Genomic DNA, 21,815 nt, shown 5'->3' with positions numbered 1-21,815 from the left:
CCAGGAAGACCTCTGCGTACCCCCAGGATTATGTGTATCCCTGATTGAGAATCACTGAGCTGGAGAGATGCAGCCAATGGCTAAAACCTTAGTGGAGAAGTTCCTACCATACAAAGGAGAGTTATGGGGTGAAAACAGAAGAGCAAGGATGTGCTGGTTCATCCGAAAAGGCCTCATGGTAGGTGATATCAAACAGTCAAGAGGGAGGGAGCCAGGGCCACAGGAGAGAGCAAGATCATTGACTACTCAGAAAAGGGCATTTTCAGTGGTCTGAAAGAGGAAGAAACTGGACTGGAAGCAATAAAGGAGACTGTGCTGGGAGAGAGGAGGAGGAGGAGAAGATTTTTCCCCAGGACTTTGGTAAGAAATGGAAGGTGGCACAGTAGCCAGTGAGCAGGAGAGTCTAACGATGCTGGCAGTGAATTTAATATCACGGAAGATATGGTTATCTTGTGTGGTTAGCTGCGGCAGCGATCTTGTTGTGGAGGAAGGATTATGCAGTAGACAGACAAGGTGAGTGGACTAGGATTGGCAAATGAGGCACTGTTTTTTAAAACATGATGCCCAAGAAGGCATCTACTATAACTGGAAGGAACGAGGAAAGGAATGAGCGGGGTGACAAAGGAGAAAGGCAGGGAAGCAGAGGGTTGATCTGAGGCAGTGGATTTGGCAGTGATGATAATAGCAAAGATTCTCTTCCCCTGTGTTAGAATTTTGTCTAAGTCGGGTCCCAACAGAACCTGGGACTAACTCATTGAGTTTTGCTCCATGCTTACAGTGCACTGCAAGACACAGATGTGGTACTGCATGTCTGTAACTTCCTAGTGGCTTGATTTATTTGTGTCAGTCAATTTCTGGTGCGTGCAATTCTTGGAGGAGATGTTTTCGTGTTTTGTAATCAGCAGTTAAGTAAATACATATGAAGTCCAGAAATCAGTGACATCCCATTAGCCATTCATTAAAATTATACCACCAGATTGAAAAGATGGTTCGGATGACTTCCCTGTCTCTGATTTACTTAACCCCTTTTGGGGTATTGTTAGGTCATCCCTGTCAGAGATCACTTACCCATGCTGCTCCTCAGAGTATTTCCCAGTGCAAATATTCTTTTCTTGACTTTGGAATGGACCAGATTGCACCAAGGAGCAAGTATTTTCACATCATTTCTCAGTGAAGGGTATCTGCAGAGACCACTATTCACTCCCCCCAATACATAACAGAATCTCCAGGCCCCCGCTCCCTCCTTTCTGTCATCACGTGCTCTCTGATACACAGGGTTTATCCCAGGTTAGTGGGGGAAATTTCTATGGGAGTTCCTCATACAATATTTTATCACTGAAAGACAGCAAAGAATAGCTGAGAAATTGGATTGGGACATGTTTTTCATGGCTCAGGGGCCTGCTTTGACTTCTTCAGGAGAGAAGTAGGTCACTTCTGCAACGATGCAATGAGCACAGTTAGCAATGGGGAATTACAGATGCTTTAAGCTTCTCTTAGGAAAACCTTGTTGGGATTTACTGAATGCAAGCGCTGTAATCCGGAGTGAGATGGGAATCTAATGCCCCTGAGAATATATGTATAATGAGAATGAGAGAGACAAAAATAGAAAGTGAACCTTCTTCAGATGCACAGGGCTGGAAAGAGGACAAGCAGAGCAAGAACACGAGAGAGGCTCTTTCTTGCACTCCCTGTCTTGTCATCCCATGCCTCGAAGGGGAAGGCTTCAGGGAGGAGAAAGGGCTTTTTGGCGGTGGGCTACAGTTGGTATGTTGGCTAGAGCTTCATGAAATCCAACGCGCAGTTAGACAGAGGAGACACAGCTGTTGGTTCCTGTGGCAGGCCTCGATGGGAGTTATTCTAAGAACACAACATGCGATCGGATTACTGAGCGACACTTCACAGGCTCTAAAAAAATGAGCCATCTGACAGTGTGTGACAGCTCCCAGCCCATTCCAGCCAAGTGAAGACAGGGCATGAGGCTTTGAATATCCCGCAGCCAAGTTTGTGATGCAAACAAACTGCCCCCCAGAGACTGGGAACCCACAAATGTCCAGAAATCCATCACATGCGCATCTCTGGCTCTTAACAGGGGGAACAACAGATCTTTAGAACTGGCTTCTCTTGGGGTTATGACCTCGTGTTCTTTTAATATGTTCCCATTAGGGATGTTCTCAGGTTTAGCACGTTCCATCGTTCTGTCTCTCGTGCTCCCTGGGTTGCTAATATCTTTGCATGGCCACCTGCTTTTCCTGCTGGAACCATTAGCAGGTAATGGAGCCTGCAGCCTTTCTGTCTCCTGGCTTTGTATGCAAAGTAACCCTTCCGGGAGAGGAAGGTGGAATAGGGATCATGAGAGATGGGAAATGGAAAGCAAAACACAGAAGCTGGAAAATAGAGTGATTGCATGACTGGATACAAAAGAGTGAAATTCTACACTGGCTTCTGTCGTGTGCGCCTTGACGGACTGTAATGGAATTGCTCGGGGACTACACTGGTGCCGAGTTAGGCCTGGTTTGTCAGGGATGATTTTGGTGACGTTTGTGAGGGGATTGGGCTCACTTTGTATAACCCATGCACTTGGATGGAGTTATACCAGAAATGAATTTGCCACATAAAGTTTATTTTTGCTGGTTTGTGATTATCTGAAATTTTTCTTGCAAAATTCTTGCTGGGTCAGTTCTCCCTTCCTCTCTCTTGCACTCCCCGTTCCTCCTCCTCTGTAGCCCATCCCTTGCAGACACACAGGTTCCATCACACTTCATTAGAGACCAACAGGTTTTGAGGAGCTCGCTCTGTTCCGCCCAGCTTCCATTGATCACCACTGTCAAACTGTCTTTCTCCAGTTCTAGGCTATGCCCATACTTGGAAGTAGCGCCCCCGGCTCGTCACTCTGGCATTGCTCCTTAAATGCAGGTCTGCGAGGCGACTGGCCGGAGTCAGACCGACGAAGGTTTTGAAAAACCATAAACATTATTCTTGGCACTAGAGAGAGATCGGTTATCAGGGTGACGTTGACATCTCGCTAGCCATTGGTCTCAGCTGTGTAGAAATGGTTATGCTGGTTGAAAAACTGCCAGGTAGTGGATAGTCTGACAGCATCGGCTCCCATCTAACTCTCTCCCGGGCCTATTGCTGTGAGAATCGGTGAGGTCAGCAGCACTATGCAGGGCATCAAGCGATTCCTCGTTTGTGCGTAGCAGAGTTGGGAAAATGGGAAAACCATGTGGTGAAGGGCCTGCTCCTTCTCCCGATGAGAACAGGCGAAGCCTCTCTAGCAGCGTGAGCAGGGACTGGATTCAGACTTAAGTGGAGAGAGTGCTGGGGACAGCCACGTCTGTGCTGCTTTACGTTTCATGAAAATAACTTAGACTGTCCGGTGGTTGCAGCTCCTTCTGTCAACATCAGCTAATGGGGATGTGGAAAGGAAACACAAAAAACGTGTGTGTGTCCTTTTATGTGACTTTATCATTGATAAAGTCTGGACTTTTTTTTTTTTAGTTTTATTATTTTAAAAAATTCTTGCTGCTTTACTTTAGAAATTTCAAGATGAAGTCTGGTCCTCCGGTGTTTCTGCTGGAGGTATCCTCGAAGGACTCAGGGATCTAAAGTGAGAGCTTTCTCAATTCTTCCTTGAAGGGTCAGGATATTGAAACTTTAACAGAGAGAGCTTTTCTTCCGGTTGTTTATCCAGGTGTTTGAGTTAAATAGCTATTTTAAAAAAACAAAACCAAATAACCTCTCTCCCCAGAGAGTTTTAAACCATCCAAATAAAAAAATCCCTTCCCCTCTCCGTGATCATTGTTTTGATATTTGTGATATTTTAATCTCACTACTTTTCCAAGTATCCATGGGAAACAAAGTAGACAAGAACTGAATTTTTAATGTAAAGAAAATTTTAAATTTTAAAGCAAGAAAAAAACCAAAACCCTCAGACCTTTATTGATCCCAACCAACCATTAAAAGGACACAAACCTGTTTTCCTTTCCTTTTATAGATCGTTTTAAATTGCAGACGGGCAATATGGGGAATAAAATTTTCAGTCCAGATTTCTGCTTCTTGAATGCTGGTCTCTGTCACATGAATTAAATGAGAACATTCCTGAGCTAAGGGATAGTAGTAGGGCGTATCGTGTCCCTGCAGATCACTATAGATAGAAACCTCCATGCTGCACCTTCTTGTCTCTCTAAACTTTGGTTTGCATTATTTCCCTGTTCCAGGCCGGAACGAGCTGATTGCCCGCTATATTAAACTAAGAACAGGGAAAACGCGCACAAGGAAACAGGTAGGTGTGAAGCTGACTGTGTTACACTGGCTGCTTTCTGTGTGTCATGAAGGATGGAGAGGGCTTGTGCAAACTAATCGCCTCTCTGCCGGCCTGCAATTAGTCTTTGCCTTTTGGAAAGAGATCCTTGCAGTCAGCTGGGTAATAAGAGGCGTGATCTTAGTCCAGCTGAAGATCTTCACATTCGACTGTGGCCCTACCGCACAGTGACAGAGGAAACTCCCTGCAGTGAAACATTCTGTGATATCCGTGCCGGTGCTAGTGCACTGCGGGCCCTAAGCAGGAATATTTTGCCCTCCCCAACACATCTTAATAATTAATAGGGGGCCCGTTGAGCTGCCCAGGGCCCTAAACAATTGCTTAGTCTGCTTCTGCCTAGTGCCGGCTGAGTCACGCATTAAATGTTACATTTTAGGGTTAGGAACGCCATTAAATGGCCTAAGCGTACGGTGCCTTTCTCCCTCTCTTAGTCAGTGACCGGAAGTTATTACCATCTCAGGGGTGACACGTATGAATGAGTTGGCCATCTCAGTCCTGTTCTCTGTAGACAAGAGTCCCATCACGTAACTGGTCCCCTGTTGGGCCGTCTCACTGGAAAGGCCAAAGGATGAGCGGTCCTAGGCGCAGAACAGAACAGACGCTCCTTCCAGATCAGGGATTACAGCACAGTGCGTGGGGCGGTTTAGAATAATGCGCCCGTGCTGGAGACACACACAGGACTTCAAGTCTCCAGACCTTTTGGTCCAGGACCTTTCAGGCACACACAAGTTCAGAGTTAGCATTAGCTCCTCTCTTATCTCCGCTCCTTTATAAAGGAGGAGGCTCAGCCCTCATTTCTCCCATCTTTTTGCTGATGGCCTTGTCATGTTGTCGGTATTTACTGATTTTTTTTTCCATGAAAAACTACTGGGTTTTTGAAAAAGCCAGTGTTCAGGTTTTATGGGCGTTTCACCCGGATTTTGGCTGTTTTGGGACCCGGGGATTTTTTTTTGCAGCGGAAGCAGACAGGACCATGCTGGAGGGCTGGGGTCAGTGGAAGGCTCTGTCTGGCAGAGGAGATCAGTACTCACGGGTTGCAGCCTTCCACTACTCCCCTGCCCCCCAGACCTTTAGCGCAGCCCCAATGCACAGAGCCCCATCCGGCTGGGCCCTGCCCTTCAGCACAGCCTCGTCCGCTTCCTCTGTACAATGCGGGGGCAAGACGGGCAGGGAACCACCACGGCAGGGAGTGGAAGGCTTCCTCCACTGCTCCCTGCTTAAGGAGTCTGCTTACATGTCACAGGAGGTCTATGATTTCACAGAGCCCTTTGGCCTCCAATTTGACACCTGCTCTGAGCAGCATGATAAACTCGGGCTTGTTTACACTGAGAAGAAAGTCTTACTGCCACCTCTCTTTAGAAACAAAGACACATAAAGGATCACTACTTCCCCATCCCGCAGACGTCACGGGCTTCCGTTCAGTACTGCCGGCAACTCCCGAGTCGTCCTCTTGAATGACGATGGCCCTTGTGTTTCAATGCAGGTGTCCAGTCATATCCAGGTGTTGGCGCGTCGGAAAGCCCGGGAGATCCAAGCCAAGCTAAAGGTATGATGGGCATCCTTACCCGTAACACACAGGCCATTCCGTGCCTCAGAACAGCCCTACTCGGGGGAAGATCAGCAATTAAACTGCCGCACACCGGGGAGGAAGAGGCACTTCCCAGGAAATGCTGAGCTAGCGTTTGTATTGTTGTGGCTCTCTGGCGCGGGAGGCGATTTCTATTTAAAGAATGAAGAAACAATGACTTTCGTTTCTATGGGGCCGATTTACCTCTGGTATATGCCGCCTTGGTCTAAATCACAGGGCTGGCAGTGGCAGAACATACGTGGGGGTTGTGGAGGCATAAAGTGGCCACCACCTCCCTTCCTTGTGCTATGAGGAATTGTAGGAGTGTCAAGAGGCACAGGGATTCACCACTTCTCCTGGTGGCAATCCTATGGAGCTGCCAGGGCAAACTAAACCTACCCTCAGCTGGCATAACCCCGATGGGTGATGGCAACAAGTACCTCCTCCGGGAGCACGCCCCTGCTGGGAAGGAACAGGCCATGCACATTGTGACTCTCCGTGCCAGCTGAGGTGACTCTGACCCTGTGTCTAACACAGGTCGGGTGTGAAGAGTGCAATTTAGGACTGAGCTGCTTAGAAACCCTAGGGTGGCTTCTAGGAGTGTCGTAAGACACAGGAGATAATCGTCCCACTGTGCTCTGCATTGGTGAGGCCTCCGCTGGAGTAGTGCATCCAGTCCTGGGAGCCATGCTTTAGGAAAGATGTGGACAAACTGGAGAGAGTCCAGAGGAAAGCAGCAAAAATGATAAAAAGTTTAGAAAACGTGACCGATGAGTAGGCTTGGAAGGATTAAATTGTTATCAGTAAATGTTGACAAACGTCAGTTTCACCTACACACAAACCAACAAAAACTATTTCTGTCAGTAATACCTGAAAGTTACAGGTAGGCAAAAATAAGAGAAACGCTGCTTAAGATGGTATTCGAGTTTGATTGAAGGATATTTACTTTGTATATTTTGACATGTGATGTTGACAGTTTGTGCTTTAATGGTTATAAAACTTTTTCAATCTCAATGTCTGCTGTCATGAAATAATTATTGTCTGACCCCACCCCAAACTTTTCCACAACTGTGAAAATTTAACTAGATAAAAATTTTAAAAAAACCCTTAAAATCCATAATTTTGGCAACTGTGAAAATTTACATTGATAAAAATAAAAAATATGAATATTATCCATTGATCTTATAAAAAATAAAATTCTGCCAAGCCTACCTAAAAGGAAAAGTTAAAAAATACCCTGGGAATGTTTAGTCTCAAGAAAGCAAGACCGAGAGGGGACCCAATAACAGTTTTCAAATATGTTAAGGGCTGTTATAAAGAGGCTGGTGATCAATTGTTCTCCGTGTCCACCGAGGGCAGGACAAGAAGTAATGTGCTTAATCTGCAGCAAGGGAGATTTAGGTTAGATATTAGGAAACACTTTCTAACTGTAAGGATATTAGATACTGGGAAAGGTTACGAAGGGAGGCTGTGGAATACTTGTCACTGGAGGTTTTTAAGAATGGGTTAGACAAACACTTCTCAGGGATGGTCTAGCTATGAGTTGAGTTGCGGCTACCACACTTTCCACCCCTCCCTCAGTTTCATTGTAGAACTCTGTGCTAGTTCTGTGATCAGCCTGCCATGTTTCCAGCTGCTTTGGGAAGGGAACGAAGCTACAAATTACAGCTGCCCAACTCAAAGCTGCTAGGTATGGCTGTCTGGGTTGGAAGCCTGTGGTGCCAGTAAGTGATCTGTTCAGGGGAAGGCCGGCTTGAGAGACAGAGTGCGAGTAGGAAACAACTGCCCACCATGATAACAGATTTACTGCCACTTGTATCTGTGACCTTGATTCTGTTCCTTGCATGCCATAGCCCTGGGATTCGGCGTGATTGGAAAGCAAGCCAGCTGAGCCTGCTTCCACTTCACGCCTGGGAGCAAGGAGACTCCATGTCTCAGGGAGCTCCATTTCTAGCATCCTTTTACATTTCCTTCGGCCAAACTGCGAGCTCTGCTCAGATGCCCGCAGTGAACCATTTCCCAGCACCAGGCAGTTCCTTTCTGACCTGCAGAGGCAACTGTGCCACACTGATTCAACTTACTTACTTCTTCATTTCCCCCACTCATCTTCCTAGAGCAAGTGGATCCAAACAGAGAGGCTACTGCCCTTCTTCCACCTTCCTGCTGACAGCTGTGTGCTCTCCTGCCGCTGATTCCCCTTCCATATTCAAATATACATTTCGTGTTTATACCCTGGAGATCAGACCTGCCACGTTCTGATTTATTTGGCAATTAGTGTAGTGCTATTTCCACAGCACAAACAAGAGTGTATTGTGCAGCTGTCCACAGTGCCTATAACAGGCTTTTGCACCATGTTCAAGATGAATTTAACAAAGATGGGATAAAGCTTGAGGAAAAATATTTCCCTAGAAGACAGCAATTTTCTGTGTCCCAATTGGCTAAAATATCTGTCACCTGCACTAAGGCGAGACTGAAAAATGAACTGCAAAGAAAAAAAAAAAAAAGGGTGGGGGGGTTGTGTTCTTATTTCTTTCCTTACAATGTGTAAGAAGGGCTTGAAGGGGAATGGGTGGCATTTTTTTTCTTGCTTGTTTATGACTTTAGCAATATGAGGAATATCAAGTCTGATCTTCCCTACTTTTGCTGGAAATCCAGAGACATTGATTTAGACCTTAGCTGAAGGGGAAGGAATCAGTGTTGAACACAAGTTTGCTCCCAAAGGTTTGTCAGGTATTTGAATTAACAAAATTCAAACAGAGGAAAAAAAGGTTTTAAATGGTCTGATTGACAACCTCTTCTGCGCTCAGTTGCCTAAGTGATTGTGTGCCATTATTCTACATGTTTTCTGTCTTTTCCTCTATCTTCCACATGAAACAGAACAGACCACATTTGAATTTCAAATGTAAAAAGCAAACAACAAAAAAAGTGCCTTTTGTCAGTGATGGCAATTGGGCAAGTCTTTTTACATCATAAAGAAGCAAAAATGGGCATAAACCTTTTAAACATTTTTTGCAAGTCATCTTTAAAGTTTAAAGTTCTGCTGATGCTCCATGGAAAACACTGTAGCTAGAGGCCATTCCAACTGTAGAGTCCCATTTATGTTCAGGTTTTTTACTTCCTCTGATTTTTGAAATTATTAACATTTGAGGGAAGAGGAGATTGGGAAAAGGAGTGGAAATCCTAGGGAGAGAATTTAGTTTCTAAAACCAGCTGCTTGGACTCTGAATACATGCAAGTAACAGAGCTGCTGAGGAAGAAGATGTCACTTTTCTTCACTTATAAGAGGTCGCCTATTCCAGTTGCTTCTGAAAGTCATCATCCCATCTGTGACATCACCGTGACACAATTATGATGTCACAGACAGCGGCATGTCTGAAGGGTAGGGACTGGATGTAGAAGCAGCTAACAGAGGAGGGGGAAAAAACCCTGAAAAAACCTCACCCCAAGTGACATAAGTTTCACCAGCATAAGTGGCAGGGAGCACAGCGCTATGTCAGTGGGAGAGCTTCTCCCGCAACATAGCTACCGTCGCTCGTTGAGTTGCTTATATTAGGTTGCCGGGAGAGCTCTCTTCCATTGGCATAGAGTGGCTACACGAGTGATCTTACAGCGGTGCAGCTGCAGCGGTACAGCGGTGCCGCTCTAAGCTCGCTAGCCTATATATGACCTCAGGCCTTATCTGCACTTGTGGTGGCGTGTAGAGTATGTGTAGCTACATGCCACAGTGAAAAGCTCTGGCAGGGAAGAGGCAGTGGGCGACTACACTGCCAAAAATAGCAGTGTCGGGTGGAGAGGCTCTGCTTGGGCGTGTAGGGCATATACCCTAGAGTTCAGGCATGTAGGGCACTCTGCTCTGCTTATCTAAACTGTGCTGCACCGTCTGGGCTGCTATTTATAGCTGTGTTAGCTGTGCCTGCAGTGTCTGTACTCCACACGCCACCGCCAGTTTTGCTGTCCCGTAAAATGCAAGCAGGGCTTTCCTGATGCACATGCCTGGCGGTGATTTTATAGTTGCTTACAACTCATTCTCCCCCTGAAAAAATGGATTGTAACAAAGCAACCAGTCCTCCTTGAGACCAGCCCAAATGCCAGGTGGGAGGGAGGGTTTTTTGTGGTGGTGGTGTGGAGCTGTTTTTGTGTTCCCAGTGAGTCAGGGTGTAGATGTTTCTGAAAGGAAAAGTCTCTGTCCCATCGCAGCGCCTTGCCAGCAATTCAGAAATGGCTGGCTGGGTTTGACTCACACTTCCAGTAACAAAACCTCTCTGCCGCGGAGCCGAGACTGAGTGTGAAAAGCCTCAGACCAAAAGGAGAAATGCTGGGAAAGTTCTGAGCAAAGCAGTCACCGGTTTCACCATGGAAGCTAAGCTGCAGCCTTAACGCTGGGGAAGGCCAGAGTTCTGTGCATTAGAAAGTCACTTGTGGTCCTGGTGAATGGATTGACTGGCCTGATTTTTGCAGAGGGGCTGAGCACCCTGCTCGAAGTCAGTGGGACACATGGGTGCGCCGCGCTACCTCACAGATATTTATCGTTATAATCACCGTGTCTTTTTTCCCTTCCTCTCCCCGCTAGGATCAGGCAGCTAAAGATAAAGCCATGCAGAGTATGGCTACAATGTCATCTGCCCAGATCATCTCCGCAACCGCCTTCCATAGTAAAATGGCATTGCCCGGCCTCCCGCGACCAGCCTACCCTGCTGTTTCTGGGGTGAGTGAAGTGTCTCAATGGAAATGGGGCAAGAGAGCCAGCCAGAGCTCAGGATTTGAAGCGCTGATAGACACACACAGGAGCACCCATAAACAGACCACAGAGGGCGTTTCCAAAGTGCCCCTCGTTAATATAAAGGGCAAATTTGCCATGTAACTGCAACTGGTTCGCCTCTCAAGCTGGTGTAAATCAGGAGTGACTCCAGTGGAGTCGCACTACGCTGGTGTAAAACTGATGTGGACGAGAGGAGGGTTTGTGACGTTAATCACCCGTAATGTTGTAAGATGTCTGGGCTTTCTTTTTTGGCACCTGGGTCTTCTGTATTGAGTAAATCCATTCTTGCCATCCTTTCCCAGCCCCCTCTGGGGAACGTACAGTTGTGAGTGCTTGGATACCATGGTGACGGGTGACCTCATATAAAACCCTAAAGAGATTAGGCTTGATCCAAAGCCCATTGACTGCAATGGTCTCTGACTCAGGCTATAGACCGTTAAGATTCTCCCCGCCCTGCCGGATGAATCCTACAGGGATCCGGAGAGACATGATGCTCCTTCTCTCCAGGGCATGTAAAGGCTCTGAGACTGTCTGGTGCAGGGGCTGTGCTAAGAGGGTCAAATATATAATGCAGCCAGCACTTTGCTGTAGAGCCACCAGATCAGTCACTGAATGCCGTGGTGCTGCTTGCAGTAACGGCAGAGCCCTTTCCGGTGCTGCTGCCGGTTGTAGTGCAGCCATGGGATTTAACTTGATAAATCAGGAGGAGACGCAACGTCTGGACTCTGCACGCTGAAGAAAACGCTAGGTCTAGTTGTGTTCCTCCCTCACCCCTCCCGTTGCCGTCACCGCCCTTTCCCCACCTGGCCATTGTTACTGCACCACACGTCACCACTCAGACTGCCTCCCTTTGTCTTACTGTCTCTCCCTCCCCTCTTCGCCACCCTGTGGCAAGTCAGGAGGGTCAGAGGGATGGGGCCAGTATCCCAGGTCTTAAAGGGCTGCCAAGTTGACTGACTGGTGTATCCAGGTTTCTTGCAAGGCTTCCTCCAGCCTGCTGTCTAGATGCACGTGACCAGTGCAGCATGCAGAGGTGCTGGAGCTGGGGGTGTCTCCTGAAGCAGTAATAATAACCAAAATACATGGTTTCTGCCTTCAGCCCCCCCACTATAAAACTTGTTCCAGGACCACGGGCAGAATGCCTTTGTGCAGCACAGTAGAGAGCTTTTCCAGCTCCCGTGCTGAAGGAAGGTCTAGTTCCTGGGGCTGGCCTGCCCTGTAATGCCTCCCAGCTCATCTCGTTGTAACAGGCAGGATTCATCGCATGCACCCAAGCGTTCAAAGGTGGCTATGGACTTTGGGGTGCGTGAAGTTGGACGCCCCAAAATGGAGGCACTCTTACCCCGTGTCCATCTTGGAAAATGTTGGCCTTATGTGCTCACCACATCTGGCTGAGCCCGTGGAGCCATTGCACGGGGAACACAGGCTAATTTAGCCCTTCTCACGGTCTTGCAGTTTGCCACCAGTGGCCTTTTCCAGGAGTGAGGTCGGGTTTTCTTTCGCCTCAGGATGGTGACTGTCTCTGTACTTTGGTTTTGCAGTTTTGGCAAGGAGCTTTGCCCGGCCAAGCTGGATCCTCCCACGAGTGAGTACTCCCATCCCCAAGCGTGTACATGGCTGCTTCCCGGGTGGTGGTGGAAGTTCCCCTCGGCTGGGAAATACCTTCAGTTAACTCAGGGATCAAGCAATCCTGAGGCCGTCTGCTGCTGATTCTCAGCACGGCAGATGCCCGCCCCCTCCTGGCTATCGATGGAAGCAGGCATGGATTTGAGGCAAAAGGTCTGAGGCTAAATTGAAAGGCGAGTCTAAGTGGGTTCAGGGGAAGTCTTAAACTGGTGAACCTTGCACCGTCTTCTGACCCTCCAAAATGTACACTGCACTCACTCAAACTGCCTCTGGACTCACTTAGGCTCTGACCCAACACCTATCCAAGACAACTGAAAGGCTGGCTTCAGAGGGAATTGAGTGGGGGGCCTCCCCTCTCATCAATGTGCACCTACACCCTCCTTTCACACATCACCTGGGAATTTGCCCTGCGGTGTCTCTGGGAATCGGAGGGAATCGCGCTGGGCCTGATCAGGGCTACAGTGAGAATCCAGAAGAAGAGAGGGTGGCACCAATAGGCACCGGTAGGAAGGTGTGAGAATAGTGTATGGGAAAGTAGCCCACCCTTCCTCCTTCAACTCACCCCTCTCGCCTTCTCCAGGTGAGATGTCCTTGCCCATCAGTAAGTGGGTGTGAGTAGCTCCCAAGGACCCTAAAGATATCTAGCTTATATCACCTTGCATGTGGCCGCTAGTTTGCAAGTGAACTGGGGAGGGATCCCTTAGGGATCTTGCCGAAGGGCCAGATTTTCCGAAGCCCAGCACTCACCCCCTCCCCCTGAGAACAGGCTGCTGAACACTTCTGAAGATCTGGCCACATATATAAGGGCTTAAACGGGAGCTGAGCTCACTTGAAAATCCAGTCCCAGTCGGGGGTGTTGAGAACTTCTGAAAAGCTGTTCCCGTAAGGCCCATCACTGGGGAAGGGGCTCACAGAGAGGCTGAGTTGCCATTTAGTGACCTTGCCCACGCTTAAGTCCATCTCTGGGTGAAAGGCGGCGTAAATAAACGGGCATTAATGTCTAGATGGGCAGGCTGTATAGTGACTATTTGGGTCTCCTTTCTGGGCCCTCATTGCCTACGAGGAGGTACTTCCCCCAACCCTCTTACGTTAGTAGCCCTCTCAGGACAAGTACTTCACCTAATTTGCCCAAAGAACTGAACAAAATGCTTTGATGTTGCTTTAACTAATTCTCATGTATATTCCTGCAGCGTGAAACCTTTTTCTCAACCAGCCTATGCTGTTCAACCTCCACTTCCGTTACCAGGTAGGTAAGGCAACACAATTCCTTGCATAGCACATACACGTCACATTGCCATGTAAGAAAATCACAGTTCTTAAGTCCTAACTATAAAGCAGACTTCCAGGCTTCCTGCCGCTGAAGGGGAAATGGGCAAATTCAAACATTCCACAAGGACCTGAGAAACCACGAGAATGAAAACAACCCACACCTGATCCTAGATTTTTTTCTATCCAGCCACCTGATATCGCCAACCAATGCACGTCCCATCTAGCTCCGCTCACTCAGTCTAACCGAACCAGCATTATAGACCTGCCCTTCTTCATTTCTCTGGTTCCCACAAACAGAGAGGAATGTTTACTTTCAGTCTGAATGACTCCATTTTAAATTGAGAGAAGGCACAAACATGGAAGAAGAACAGTAAAGTTTCTTAGAGAGCACAGTGTGTGTGTCTCCTCCACAACAGGCTGCAGCAACTCCAAAAACAAAATGGCTGCTGTCTCTGCACACAGACAGAGTTATTAGAAACATAGGCTGAGATTCTGAAAGCCACCTAGGGGGTTTAGATGCCAAGTTCCCATTAGTTGAAACAGTGCGGCTAAATGGCTTACTCAAGGTTATGCAGTAAGTCAGTGGCAGAGGAAGGATTAGAATTATGAGATCCCAGCGCCATGCTCTGTCCACTAGATCGCTCTGTCTTCACCACAGTGAGGGGGTTGCATTTCCAGTATGACTCTCCCCAGATGCCCTGTTCTGATAGAGCAGAAGGTGGTTTTTCCTTCCCAATCTCAGCATTTCCTCAATCAAGGTGACTCCTCTTCCCCTGAGATAGCCAAGCAGCTTGTCTTGCTATTCATTTAAGGCCCAATCCAGATCTTTTGAAGTCAGTGGGAATCTTTCTTTTGACTTCAGTGGCAGTTAGATTGATCCTTTACTTAGCAGCACGTCCTCGGGTACTTCCTGCGGGAAGAACAGATGAGAAGCTGCTCAGGGGAGGAACAGAGTGATGGGTCTGTGACACATGTTTTATATGAGGGTTGAATTCCAAAAGAGATTCTCACTCGGCTGGGACATTAGATGCTGAAATTGACGGTTGTGACTCACTTGGCTCTTTTTCATTTCATTTTATAATCCCCTTGCGTTTAGGGTTTGAGTCTCCTGCTGGTCTCTCACCTTCCCCATCAGCTCCACCTTGGCAGGGGCGGAGGGTTGCTAGCTCCAAACTTTGGATGTTAGAATTCTCTGCGTTCTTGGAACAGCAACAAGATCAAGACACAGTAAGATACAAACCTCACTCCCACTTCCCACGTATTTTTCATCTCTGGATATCTTTAATTTACACGGGGTGTGCTGTTCTGTGTACTGAAGTGCCTGGTCCAGTGAACTCTGCATGGGCCGGGACAAATTTAGAAGGCAAGTTTGGGAAATTTAGGATCCGGTAAAAACAGATTCTCCTCCATCAAAATGCCCAAGAGACAGAATAGCCTGTAGCCAATGTAGCCAGTTCTATGCCATCGACTTCTGGTCTCCCCTCCCAGTGTGTCGTGGGCGTGCTGGGCATGTGCCAGGGTGGGAAGAAGTGGCCAGAGCGAGCTGCACTCTGGTGGTCATGAGAGAGTGGAACAACCCCTGCAGAGCCATTTCAGTGGGCTAGTACAGAGGCTACTGTAACTTGGCCAGGGGCCAGACCGACCTGAGTCACTACCACCACTTCCTGTAGTGTTTTTCTAAGAGGTCTCCCTCCCACGTACTGCATATGCCTGTTGTGATGTAACTGTTTTTGGGTCCGAGGGCTCAAATGGGCTCCCTGGTCTGTCTGCCCAGAAAGCTTCCCTGAGCTCTCTGGTGAGATGGACCCTGCCGGTGCATTGTTGCTCCCGTCTTTTCCGGCTGTGAAGAGCTAAATGTGAACTGAGGCCCATCCTGCACCACCTTCATGTCTCACCCCTGTCTCTCTGCAGTATAACAAGCACCTGTTTGTGCACATCGGCCAGTCCAGCCCCAGCTACAGCGACCCCTACCTCGAGGCGGTGGACATCCGGCAGATCTATGACAAGTTCCCTGAGAAGAAAGGGGGCCTGAAGGAGCTCTTTGAAAAGGGGCCAGCCAACGCCTTCTTCCTTGTCAAGTTCTGGGTAAGAGAAGGAAGCTTCCAGGCAATTCATCTCCTCTTCGGGGGGCTCCTTTTACTGTTTTGGGGGAAATACCGGATGCCAACTTTTCAGTGTGGACTCTGCAGCTAATTCAGCTGTTGTTGGCATCTGTGATTCCCCTTATTATGATATTCTGGCTGGAGCAAGGCAGATATTTGGCGTTGCCTTCTGCACGGTTGCAACTGACTAAACTCTTGGGAGTTTATTTAGTAGCAGCTTAGATCAGTGGTTTCATGATAGATGTGTACAGGAAATCCTTCTTTTCTGCAACCTTAAAGCTATCTGTTCCCTGACTCTAAATATTCAGTACCTCCCAGCCAGGCACTGTATTTCCCTCTTTCTGCCCTATCTTGCTATTTCTGTGGTTTTGTATTATTTATGCACAAGTGATTTACACCAGATTTACACTAGGCACAAGGCCAGATAGGAAACATGCACCATGAAAGTGGATTAGACAGAAAATGTGTTCTTGAAAACTGACCGAGAGGCAGAAATTTGCAGAAAACTTAGGGTTGAATCAGCCTGGCAAAATTCTACTCACTTGGTTGCCTGGGTAGAATTGTTGATGGGCAAGCTGAGATTTTGCAAAAGCTGTGTCAGTGCACCATGGCATCTTGTTCGTGCTGCAGGGCACAGAGAAAAGAATTTGGAGATGGATGTTATTGAAGGTATTATAAGATTACAAATAATAGCAGCTTGGGGCCGTGGCAGGGCTGGATGGCTGGGGCAATCTGTAATGAGATATGGAGTCTTTCACTTTAAGATGACCACTTGTAACTCAATGCTCGATCAATAGGGAGACTATGAGAAATGAGCCGATGGTCTTAATCTAGTTCCTAATGGATGCTCATCCTTCTCTCAAACTCATCGTGTTAATTGGTAGTAACTGATCCTTTATTGGCAGGCTCAACAGAGACGGCAGGGAGTTCACCAAGATGGATGATCACCTTTGTTGTGTTTTAGATTCTTTTTTTTTTTTTTTTTTTAACCCACAGAAAGGAAAACAAGGAGTAGATGCCACTTAAATCTGAATTAAGCCCTATTTTGCAGGCTTTCAGTGGCAACAAGGCCCTCTGCACACGGAGGAATTTCACCCGAGGTGACTATGTGTCGTCTCTGTGCTAGGCATGGGTGAGGCATCTCCTGATTGTAGGGCATGAACTGACATGTCCTGGTGTTTGGGGCATTCCAAATCCTGGTCGTGAATGATTTGGCATGTCGTGGAATTTGGAATGCATCGGAGAGCGCTCAGTCAGTGCTAGCATCCTGCGTTTTGGTTTCCTGGTTCCTTTTTGGTACCATGTGGGCACTGTGTTTTGTGGAATCACAGAGGGAGTTTGTATGTATATTTTATCTGATGGTGACTTGTTATGGTGGCCTTCCTATGCACCTGAAAGCAGACACATTAATAGCCTTCAGATATAACCATTGTGCTGCAATCCTGTCGCTGCTTATCATAAGATAAGCAAGGTTGGGCAGGGACAGTAATTGGATTGGAAATCTCCAAGGACACTTATTCTCTAGGATTTGCAAGCAGCAGTATTTAGGATTCACTGGATGTCAGTTTTAAACCAGCGAGAGTCCTGTGACACCTTAAACACCACTTCGTCGGATGCATGGTTTTTGCCCACGAAAGCTTATGCCCAAATAAATGTGTTAGTCTTTAAGGTGCCACAGAACTCTCACTGTTTTGCTAAAAACAGATGAACACAGATACCCCTCTGGAACTCATCAGTTTTAAACCAGTTTCTCAGTGTGACACGAAGGGGTATGGGGCTGCTGGAGAAGCTGTCTTTTGGATGAGATATAAAACAGAGGTCCTGAGCAGTTGTGATCATTTAAGAATCAATGGCACTTTTCACAAGAGTGCTGGTGTTAACCTTGTAAAATTTCAGCTTGGTGCAGGGTAATGCATGTACGGGAGTGTAATTTCTAAAGTGCACGAACAATGTTATGCATTAATTGGTCCTTGTAGACCTTGCTTGTGCACGTCAGTTTAGTGCGGTTTGAAACCGTGCTGGGTTAAAGCACGCTAGGGAACCTTGAGTGCATGCCAGCAGCATCTACATGGACCAATTAAAGCACGCTGGTGTGCTTCAGAAATCACACCTCCATAGAGCCATTACCCCACTGTGTAGACAAGCCCTTGGATCATTACATTCTTCATGGCTTACTACTAGAGCTGGCTGGGAAACTGATGGGGAGGAAAGAGGGGTCTGTGGAAAATTTAGACTTTGTAGTGAAAAATTGAAAACAGAATTTTCAGCCCAAAAATTCACTTGGAAATTCTGCCATGGTGCCTCATGCCCTCATCATAGAATCATAGGGCTGGAAGGGACCTCGAGAGGTCATCTAGTCCAGTCCCCTGCACTCATGGCAGGACTAGGTAGTATCTAGACCAGCCCTGACAGGTGTTTGTCTGACCTGCTCTTAACAATCTCCAATGATGGAGATTCCACAACCTCCGTAGGCAATTTATTAACCAGGGATTAACCACCCTGAAAGCTAGGAAGTTTTTCCTAATGTCCAACCTAAACCTCCCTTGCTGCAATTTAAGCCCGTTGCTTCTTGTCCTATCCTCAGAGGTTAAGAACAACAATTTTTCTCCCTCCTTCTTGTAACAACCTTTTATGTACATTCTTCTCTATGGGTCAGGCTCTCTTACCAGATAGCATCTCCCATGGTGCTCTATGGTCTTTTCTGATGTTGAGCAACCACAGTACATCAGAGGAGATATAGTTTGACCGGGAAAACCAGCCCCTAGCAGAGAATGGGGGCATGAGGGAGCAGAACTACAACTTCCATGAGGTATTCTGGCAGCAGTTCCAAGTAACTCTTTTGGGGGGAGTGCGGGTGGCCAAAATGGTCCAGGTTTTGGCAGAAAACTGAAAACTTTGGTTTTGGATGTTCTTTTTTGACAAAAAGTCAAACCGTTCTGCAGAAAGCAGACACCTCTTACCAAAAACTTAATTTAGTCAAAACCACTTTTTTTTATTTTTCTGAAAAACAGATTCAATGGAAAATTTTCAACCAGTTCTACTATATCCTCCTGCATTTTCCACTGCATGAACAATGCAACTTCATTTCTTGTCTTAGTTGCTGTGCACAGCTAAGAAGCGACTGTCTTCCTCCCCAAAGGAGACAGCTTTTCGTTGGGTAAAGCAATACCTAAATTATACAGATCGTAAAGTCCTTTTTGAATGAAAAATGTTATGTTAAAACAACATACTGATCAGAATTTTCAAACCTGGGTGCCTAAAATGAGACACTTAAATCCATATTTAGGTACATACATGAGTGGCCTGGTTTTCAGAGGTGCTGAAAATTTAATTTAATTTAAATGGCAGTCGCATGTGGTCAGTGCCTTTCACAGTCAAACCACTGATTTATTAAATAATTATGTATTCATTTAATTCTATTGCTGTAGCACTTAGGATCCCCAGTGATAGATCAGAGCCCTGCTGTGCTAGGTGCTGTCCAAACACAGAACAAAATGACGGTCCCTGCCCCAAAGAGCTTACAAGGATTAGATGCCTAACTTAAACACCCAAACTTGGGAATTTTGGCCATTACCAGCAACGGCTGGTTCTAGTGATAGAGATCTGTGTCCATATTCATTCTCTAGCTATTTAGCTTTCAGATGTTAAAAATGCAATTTGTTTAAAACTTGAACAATCCCAGGGCGCACCCCCCTTTGATGAATTTGGCCTTTGGAGTCCGAGGTACAATGAAGTGACCCTTGGGCTGGGATTGATAGCTTGTGAAGAGCGGCTCCGTGACATTTCTCCAGGCTCTGAGCGCATTCCAGCATGTGACAATGAATATGAGACATTAGCCTCCCGACACATGGGCTGTGGCAGCCCTGCTCTTTTCCAGTGTAACTTTATCTCTCGCACCTGTTACTTGGCTCTCCCCCCAACCTCCTCCTACACGCATGTTTATTAATAGCACAGGGTGGGGGGTTCTTATGGCCTTGCGCACCATTGGAATGGAGAAGTCACGGTGTAAAGCTTTCAGGGGTTGCTGTATGAGACCAGAGACCATACCGGGGGGGATGAGATGGAATGAAGATGAGAGATCAGGACTTCAATGTGGGTAATCAGAGCCCAACACTGTCCAAAGCAACTGTCTACAGAGGTAAACCACCTGCTGTCACTCAAGGGTTAATTTAAAGTGCACAGAGCAGTCTGATTCAGAGCTAGGTGCATCTGAGGAATGGCCCAAAAGGGCTGATGATAAAGAAGTATAATAATCTCTTCACCTCAGCAATAGGAAATCTTAGAAACCAGTCACATTCATTTGGTTCTTTCTTTTCATGAAATGAATTAAATACTGGTAGAAGGGGCTGGAAGGGAGCACTGGAGACTGAAATCCTCTGCTTTTCCACAGAACAAATACAGCATGAGCAGCAGCACTGCAGGCTTCTCCACGCGCACAGCCCTGCCTGCCAGTGTGCCTTAAATCTGGACCTGTAGAGGATGGGAGAGTTCATTCAGTTTCTAAATCCATTCTGGCCTTGGCCTCTCTAACTGCCATTGCAGAGAGCAAACAAGGCAGCAATTAGTAATGAAGAGTTTGATGGTGTTTGCACCTTTTCACTGAGAATGGGACTGACAACTCCAATTAATTTCCTGGGCTAAGGATTCATAGCAAGACCACACAGACTTTTAACAGCTGTTCTACTCTAACAGGGGACTATGTAAACATGCACCTTCTCCAGCCAATCTGCTCACCATGAGCGTTCAGAAGCGTAGGAATTGTTTGTTGGCGGAGGGAACCATGTCAAAGAGCAGGAGCCTCCGTCCTTCAGTTGTCAAAGTGGCATGGAGTCTTGTTGAACTGCATTCTGCTCCTGGATTTCCAGATACCGCTAGTGGCTGGAAATGCCTTTTGTCATCTTTGGCTAGCCAAAAAACCTCCCCCTTTCCTCTCAGACATGGATCAAGGCCCAAGTTTTACCTTCTCCAAACCAGACTGTTTTTGTATGGAACCTATCATGGCGACCATCTGGAAGCTGCAACTAATACAGTGTTCAGTTCAGTATTCAGTATGCAGCCTGCCAAGTGGGAAATATCTAATGAGAGCCCATCATTGCAGGGCTTCATACTCTGCACTAGCTGCCAGCTAAATTCTGGATCCAGTTCACCGTCCTGCCCCTTACTATCAAAGCCCTAACGGGGAGGAGGCCTGTCTTGGCGACCACCATTTCTGCAATGGCAACAGGCAGTGACACATTGGTTGGAACTAATGGGAGCAGGGCTAGTGTCTTATCAGTGGACAGCTCACTCCCACTAGAGATCACACTGAGCCAGGGTCCTGGCACCCTTAGGGCACAATGCAAGACCTGACTTTCTGTGCAGGCTTTTTCTGCCTGGGGTTGCAGAGGTTGAGTGACGTCCCCTTGCTCTCATCAGCAGTTTGCAGCACAGCTGCCGAAAGAACCCCGCTCCCTGATACGGATGATCCATTCTCATCCACGACGCAGTAGTGCCTCTCAAACCGGTTGCTTCCAACCTCCATATGTGATTATGCATCCGGTGAAATGGGGCAAATGAAACCTGGCCACCTTTGTAAAGCCCTTGAAGATCAACAGGTGATAATAGAGTAGAGGAGTGGAAAGCAGCAGTATTACTATTGGTCACTTTTTTCAAGTAGGGTAATGAAGGCGCTGAGCGAGTCATTCCCTTGCCCTTTAGGCACTATATGTTCTTGTGTTAGATGAAGGATGGGGAGCCAAGGAACCTATGTTCTTGTCCCAGAGCTGAGACTTATTTGCAGTGAGATCTTAAACACGTCTCTTAGCGTTCCTGTTTTCCCACTGGTAAAGTGAGGACATTAATTAAGACCTATCCACTGGGGTGTCGTGAAGATTAATTAGTTCAATTTAAATAATAATTAGCATCATCCCCCTCTTGCTTGGAGGATCAGAGAGCCCTGATTAAGGCAAAACAAACTTCTCTGTCCTAGGCCTGGTGCCTGGCGCAGAGCCGGGGATGGGAGTGTCACATGATACACAAGCAGGAAGGAATAGGAGGGCCTGGAGGCTGTTGGACACTAACATTTTCCATAGAGAAAGAAACTGTTCCAGAACGAAAATGAGACAGGAGGACCCCAGCATAGCAGTGAAGCTTTCGGCTTTGCTGGAAGGGACGTTGGAGGGTCTGGACATT

At 47.1% G+C, this 21,815-nt stretch overlaps 1 protein-coding gene across 1 annotated transcript in view; it reads left to right on the top strand.

Moving 5' to 3' along the window:
* The window catches only part of TEAD4 (TEA domain transcription factor 4), a 50,157-nt gene that overhangs the window by 17,692 nt on the left and 10,650 nt on the right, over positions 1-21,815 (top strand). The window contains exons 2-8 of the mRNA XM_067531082.1: positions 4,218-4,282; positions 5,805-5,867; positions 10,459-10,593; positions 12,189-12,232; positions 13,464-13,519; positions 14,639-14,769; positions 15,454-15,627. Of these exons, the coding sequence (XP_067387183.1) occupies positions 4,218-4,282; positions 5,805-5,867; positions 10,459-10,593; positions 12,189-12,232; positions 13,464-13,519; positions 14,639-14,769; positions 15,454-15,627 (668 nt within the window). The remainder of the gene's footprint in view (positions 1-4,217; positions 4,283-5,804; positions 5,868-10,458; positions 10,594-12,188; positions 12,233-13,463; positions 13,520-14,638; positions 14,770-15,453; positions 15,628-21,815) is intronic.

Source organism: Emydura macquarii, unplaced genomic scaffold (genome assembly GCF_026122565.2).
Source record: "Emydura macquarii macquarii isolate MOO-44397 ecotype Brisbane River unplaced genomic scaffold, CSIRO-AGI_Emac_v2 contig_3122, whole genome shotgun sequence".
In the NCBI taxonomy this organism is placed as follows: domain Eukaryota; kingdom Metazoa; phylum Chordata; order Testudines; family Chelidae; genus Emydura; species Emydura macquarii.
This window is presented reverse-complemented; position numbering and strand designations above follow the sequence as displayed.